At 54.9% G+C, this 7027-nt stretch overlaps 1 protein-coding gene across 1 annotated transcript; it reads right to left on the bottom strand.

Annotated features, from left to right (window-relative positions):
- Positions 1-461: 461 nt before the first annotated feature.
- Drd4 (dopamine receptor D4) lies at positions 462-3327 on the bottom strand. Its single transcript, XM_055619311.1, has 4 exons — positions 3052-3327; positions 1597-1709; positions 935-1500; positions 462-770 (listed from the first exon to the last, which is right to left on the bottom strand). The coding sequence occupies exons 1-4, from the start codon at positions 3325-3327 to the stop codon at positions 568-570; spliced, it is 1158 nt and encodes a 385-aa protein (XP_055475286.1). The 3' UTR covers positions 462-567.
- Positions 3328-7027: the final 3700 nt, after the last annotated feature.

Consider the following 7027-nt stretch of genomic DNA (forward strand, 5'->3'; position numbering starts at 1 on the left):
CACATAGACACCCAGATGCTGGACAAACATGAGGTAAAGATGACCTGGATGGGCCTCTCTTCCAGAGGGCACCTTAATGGAACTTGGTCAGTGCCAAGTTTGCGTTATCTTTTGGAGAGAGGCTGGCGAAAAACTATTTATTTGTATTGTACTCAGAAAACTTCCAAAATGAGGGCCCGCCCCCTCAGTGACAGCGGAGCCTTCCCTACCTAGTTCTCCAAGGAGCAAAAGCTAACCTGGACAGGGTCCTGGTGACCCAGCAGTCCCATAGAACTCCTCTCCGAGGAGGACACTTGTTCACTTTTCCTCTCGAGGGGAAACAGCCTGCTGTAGTCGTTTTCCTAACTCTCCCGGGGCAGGGGAGAATTCAGCAACCTCCGGAGCTGAGTCAGCAGCATCGTCCAAGGCGGAAAGAGGCAGGCAGGCCCCATCGGCCGAGCAATCTTTCCCTTGCTCTCCTCCAACCCTCAGCTTTCATAGATGATTTCATTTGATCAGACGAATGTGCGCCCGCGCACTCCGCACACAGGCTTGGATCTCCTTGACCTCAGGACACCAGCCGCCCTTTCAGCAGCGGAGACGGAGAATCTTGCGGAAGACGCTGCGAAACTCCGCGTTGAAGATGGTGTAGATGACGGGGTTGAGGGCACTGTTGACATAGCCTAGCCAGGTGACGGCACTGACCAGGCTTGGAGGCACGAAACAAGCCGGACACAGCGCCCGCGTGATGTGCACCACGAAGAAAGGCGTCCAACACATCAGGAAGGCCCCTGGGGGTGGGCGGCGTGAGCCTGCACTCGGGGTCCCTCACCTGGGACTCCCCACCTTTCACCCTTCCCAGCTGGACCTTTCCCCGCTCCCACCTGGGCGGCCGGGACCCCTCCACCTGGTACCCCTCTCCGCTATCAGCTCTTGCCCCAGGGCAAAAACCCACCGACTACGACCGGCAGGACCCTCATCGCCTTGCGCTCCCTTCCGGTGATCTTGGCGCCTCTTCTTCCGCGGCAAGGCGGCGCGGGCGGCGCGGGTGCCTCGGGGAGCGGAAGCTCGGCGCTGCAGGGGCTCCCAGAGGGGTCTGGCTCCCGCACGCCGGAGCCGCTGGGACCCGGCAGGAGGCTGGGTGATGGGGGTGGGCAGTGTGGCAAGAACGGGCCCTGAGCAGGGTCTGACCCCGGGGGGCCCGGGCCGCTGGGTCGGCGCGGCGCGCGGCTGTGAAGCTTGGCGTGCCGGGCTGCCTCCCAGCGCCGCAGGCCGCGGAAAGTGGCCCAGTAAAGCAGCAGCATGAGCGGACAGGGCAGGAAGAAGGAGCACACGGACGAGTAGACCACGAAGTCGCGGTCCTCCAGGCGGCACACGGTTGGGTCGCGGCCCGGCACGTCGTTGAGGCCGCACAGCACCGGGGCGGCCACCGCGGCGGACAGCAGCCACGTGGCGGCGATGAGCAGCAGCTGGCGCTGGCCCTGACTGTTGTAACGCAGCGGCACGGTCACAGCCACGAACCTGGGGGGGGTCACAGGCGTGGTGAAGCCGCCCGCCGAGTGGAGAGGCAGACTGGGAGGTGGGGGTGGAAGAGGGGCCCTCAGGGTACCCACCCACCTGTCCACGCTGATGGCGCACAGGTTGAAGATGGAGGCTGTGCACAGCATGACGTCCATGGCCATGAGGGTGTCGCAGAGACGGGAGCTCAGCAGCCACACGCCACCCTGGACCTGGCCACACAGAGGTTGCAGGAACAGAACACAAGACCTGACCTTTCGGTCGCAGAATTTCTGACCCCCAGCTCTTGCTGGGTGGGTGGGTGGGGGGTTGTGACGGGGGACTCTGTGAGCCCGAGGCAGTTAAAAGAGACTGCCTCTTGATTCTGGTATCCTTTGTGTAGGGAAAGGAGAATCTTGGGGAAGCCCCTTGGACGATCGATACCGATACCGTCTAAGGGGAGGGGAGCTGCTAGATGCTTAGACCTGATCCTCTGTGCCCTAAACACAAACCCTACCCACCCACCTCCAAGGCTCAGCTAAGGGTTACCCTTCCTGCTTGACCTGTCACCGCTGTGGGGATTTGGATGGGTCCTGTCACGTGCCGGACAGTATCCACATGACAATTGTCCTGAGGACAGATGTGTTCTAAAATGACAGAGAACGACCTCGTAGGGCTCTGTGGATCTGCGTGGAGTATCCTTCTTCAAGGGCAAACGAGCATACAGCCATCTCAGCCCACACACCTCCAAATCCCTTCACACTGATTTGGGACGATTAGGAGCTTAAGAATCGTCACAGTGACGTCTGTCCCTCTGGGGAGGATCTGGGGTCAAGCGTGGCCGCGGGCCTCTGCCCTAGCTCTAGAACTCACTGTGTCTTCCTTAGAAATTTCTTGAATCTTAACACACCCACCCATAGTCCGGGTCACTGTGTCCCCATTCCTGCCCTAAACAGCTTTTCTCTGGCAGAGAGAAGAATTGCCAAAAACCACGGCAGACCCACCTAAGCGCCAGACCCTGTCTGAGGTGACTCTGTGCCAGGAGTCTCCAAAAGGCTCGGAACCCACTCTCTTTAGTGACCCTTCAGGTTCACGGCCTCTATGCCTACACCCTTCAACTGCTCCAAGCTTCTGGTAGCTGGGTGGCTGCGGGCTTTGGGCTTTTTCCACAGGGCGAGCTGGCACAGGGTGGCAAGTGTGTGTGTGTGTGTCTGTGTGTGTGTTTGCGCGAGCGCCCAAAAGGCAGTGGTCGTCAGCGGTGATGTGTGTCTACACATTCGCTTATCTGTCTACCTGCTTTCTGGCGGGAGTTGCGGAGGGTGCAGTATTTCTGGAGTGGGAGCGAGGGCTTAAACAAAAAAGCCAAAGTTCGCAATTCCTCGCTGAGTGGGCAGATCCCCGACAGAGGGTAGGAAGGGATCCAGAGGGTGGTAGGGTGAGCAACAGAGGCAATATCGGCAGAGGGTTCTGAAGGGCGGGAGAGAGAAGGGCGGTCAGGAGGCCTGGCTCGGGGTTGCTGGGGCCGGGAGGTGGCGAGGGGCTGCGGAGACCGGGAAAGCGGTCACCGAGGCTCACCTCGGAGTAGACAAACAGGGGCAGCACCAGCACCGCGAGGAGGAGGTCGGCGGCGGCCAGGCTCACGATGAAGTAGTTGGTGGGAGTCTGCAGGGTGCGCTCGGAGGCCACGCTCACGCACACCAGCGAGTTCCCGGCCAGCACCATGCCGATGAGCAGCACGCCCCCCACCAGCGCCGCCACGCCCGCGCCCCCGAGCCCGGCGCCGGTCCCCAGGGACTCTGGCCCACGCCCAGGCAACAGCCCACCGGCGTCAGCGGCGCTGCCGTTCCCCATGGCGCGCCCGCTGAACGCGCCCCGCTGGGCGCAGAGCAAGGAGCTTTGCAGGCAGGGGCTGCCCGAAGCCCCGCCCCCAGCACGCCCCGCACGCCCCGCCCCGCCCTCGCTTGAATTTCTGCACTCTAGGAAACTGGCCGAAGGGGGAAAAAAAATGCTTCAATTCAAGAGATGAGAATTGAGCGAAGTGTCTGACATAAAGAAGTCGGGCTGGTGTTTTGCGTGATCGGGGCTGGTTTGTGCTCCCAGAAACCTATGAGGAGAATGGGTCGTCTGGACCAGATTCGTCAGAGCCAGCTATCCCAGCCAGGAGACACTTGGGACCTTTCAGGCCACCAAATTACGTGTCTGGAGCGCCTGTCCAAGAAGCATCGGAGAACGTGGCCGAACCTATACTCCTGCATTGGAACACTGTCTTTCCCACGTAGGAAAACACCAGCTCTGGTTCTGCAACAGGCTAAGGGCGCCTCACCTCTTTCTCTGATGGTTCTGAGGCTGCTCCTTGCCCTGGGGATGGCAGGATCTGGCACACTGAGCTCACTCTCCATCGGACAGCCGCACATGGGCAGAAGGGCAGCAATGCTTCAGATCCAGGCCCTGGCTGGCCCTACATTTCTTACCATCCCTCTTCCCAAGTGTCTGGTGCTGCCATCTCCATTGGTCATTGCTGAACCAGACGGTGGTGAAATGATACTTGGGCCACCTCCCAGGCCCCGCCTTAAATTTTCTTTTTCTTTTCTTTTTTCGTCTTTATTTTTGGCTTTTCAAGGCAGGGTTTCCCTGTGTTGCCTTATCTGTCCTAGAGCTTGCTCTGTAGACCAGGCTAGCAGTGATCTTCTGGCCTCGGCTTCTGCCTCCACAGTGCTCGGATTAAAGAGGATGGACTGGCTCAGCCATCCTTAACCCTCAACCATCCTCAGTGGGCAGCTGAGTGGTTGCCCTCCTTCCTGCCTGCCTTTGAGATTGTGTGGACCACTGGCTACCGGTGATAGGAATGTCCGAGCTCTCATATGGGGGCTCTCTCCTCCAGACCACATCTGGAGGTCACGCTTTTCACCCTGGGCCAACGCTGGACTCCAGGAACCTAGGCAGCACAGGTAGAGATGGCACGATAGAATCGTGACATGAGAAGAGACAGCAGCAAGGAAGGTCTCTCTGGAAGATTGTGAGTTCATGCAGTGAAAGTACGCGGGTACTGTGTTCGTGAAAGAATTTTTGTATATGGGCTTAATAAGGCTGAGAGATATTTCCTGGAATCCATGACTAAAGGGCTATCCTTCAAGTGGGCATGGCCTAAAGTACTCCCTGACTTATAAACATTTTGTTTTCTCACTTTGCTTTCTGGCAGGAAGACAAAGAGCTCCTGGGCCTATATGGCATACCACAGAGGGGACTTTCAGGACAGAAGGAACCGAATTCAAATTATTTCACAGGAGCTGTGCAGTGGTGGTGTCCTCTTTAATCCCAGCACTCAGGGAGGCTGAGGCAGGTGGATCTCTGTGAGTTAGAAGTCAGCCTGATCTACAGAATGAGTTCCAAGACAGCCAAGGGTACACAGAGAAACTCTGTCTCTTTTTTTTTTTTTTTTTTCAGGGAAATTGGGCCAGCCCTCAAGGATCACATACAGATGCTCAAGCTGATTTAGGGCACCTGAATCCTTTTAACACATCCTTGGCAGATTTATCGTAAGAGACAGGGATAGTCTTATCCTCTCTGCTGAAGCCTTCAGTAGAAGCTCTTGACACCAGTGTCACAACATAAGACCTGAATTTGCTCCCCAGAATCTATGACAGAAAAATTGTCTTCTAAATTCTACACAAGCTCACATGAGGGATGGCCATCTTTATCTGTAGGAGAGTCTGAGATTAAAGTCATGTGGCACCATACTCAGCTTTTCAATGGGGGGGGGGTGTTAATTAATTTACTTATTTATTGTTTTATTGTTTCTTTGAGATATGGTTTCTCTGTGTATAGTTTTGAGTGTCTTGGAACTCTGTAGACCAGGCTGGCCTCATGCTCACAGAGATCCACCTGCCTCTGTCTCCCAAGTGCTGGGATTAAAAGCATGCACCACCACCACCTGACAAAATACAATGTTTTGGTCTGTTTTAAGATTTATTTGTTTGTTTTCTGTATGTGAGTACACTGTCTTCATGCACACCAGAAGACACTGGATCCTATTACAGATGGTTGGGAGCCACCATGTGCTTGCTAGGAATTGAACTGTGGTCCTCCGGAAGAGGGGCAAGGGCTCTTAACTGCTGAACTATCTCTGCAGCCCCCCCCCCTTTTTATTTTTCAGTTTTTTTAAGACAGCGATGTGTAGCGTAGTGCTGTCCTGGTCTCTCTTTGTAGATCAAGCCGGCCTCAACTCACAGAGATCTGCCTGACTCTGCCACCTCCCCCAATAGGGGATTTTCTTAAAAAAGAGTTTTCTTTCTTGTGATGTTAATGTGTTTTTTTTTGTTGTTGTTTGTTTGTTTGTTTGTTTTTGAGAACGCAGGAGCTTTTGCTTTGCTCCTATCCTCCCATGTACACTGACAAAGCAATCCCTCAGGGACCATCTTTTTTATTTGTTTGAGACAGGGTCACTTTTTGTAGCCCTGACAGGCCTGGAATTCTCTATATAGACCAGGCTGGCCTCAGACTCACAGAGACCCTCCTGCCTCTGCCTCCCAAGTGCTGGGATTAGAAGCATGTAACACCAGCTCTCAGGGTCTTTCTTAAGCCCTTTCCAAACACAGCCTCAACCAGCTACGCTATCCTCTTCTGACCTCAGTGTATACTGGCCCCTGCAGAGTGGTGGCCATTGCCCTACTACCTCCCCCGGCCTCCCGATGAGGCCCTGTGCACATCAGGATGCCTGGCTGGCGGAGGACTGCCTCCTGCCTACCCCTGTTCTTGTAGGTCACTGCTCACTAACCACCTGTCTTCTCCCTTCCGCTTATTTACTCAGGGATTTGGTTTTAGTGTCACTTCTATGATTCCATTGGTCAGGACTGACATATGCTTTTTTCTCCGCCCCCCCCGTGGTCCTGAGTATTGAACCTAGACATCATGCATACTAGGCAAGCACCCTACCACTGAGCTGTGTCTATGGTTCTCTCTCTCTCTCTCTCTCTCTCTCTCTCTCTCTCACACACACACACTTTTATAGCAGCTTTATTTATAGTTGCCTGAACTTGGAAACAACGCAAATGTCCTTCACTGGGTGAGCGGATAAACACACTGGTCCATTCAAACAGTGGAACATTGCTAAAGCCCTAGAAAGAATTGAGCTACTGAGCCATGAAGAGATTCAAAGCAGATGTAAATGATTATTGCCAAGTGAAAGAAGCCAGCGTGGTACTGGCAAGATGGCCCCGTGAGTAAAGGCCCTTGCTGCCAAGCCTGCCCGCTTGAGTTTGATCCCTGAACCCACAAGAAAGAAGAAGAAGAAGAAGAAGAAGAAGAAGAAGAAGAAGAAGAAGAAAGCTTTCCTCTGACTTCCATGCACCCACACACATAAATAAGTAAATGTGAACTTTGGAACTTGGAAGCCACTGAGAAAGAATGCAGCCCAAGCTTCCAACTCTGAGGCTCTGGAAAAGGCAGCACTGCCAGCGTCAGGGAAGAGGGCAGGAGGACAAGGGCAGGAGGGAACTTTCAGGGCTGTGACACCATGTGGAACTGGATTCACGCTGGTTTACACTGTCCAAAC

Source organism: Psammomys obesus, unplaced genomic scaffold (assembly GCF_907164565.1).
Source record: "Psammomys obesus unplaced genomic scaffold, mPsaObe1.curated_primary_1811, whole genome shotgun sequence".
In the NCBI taxonomy this organism is placed as follows: domain Eukaryota; kingdom Metazoa; phylum Chordata; class Mammalia; order Rodentia; family Muridae; genus Psammomys; species Psammomys obesus.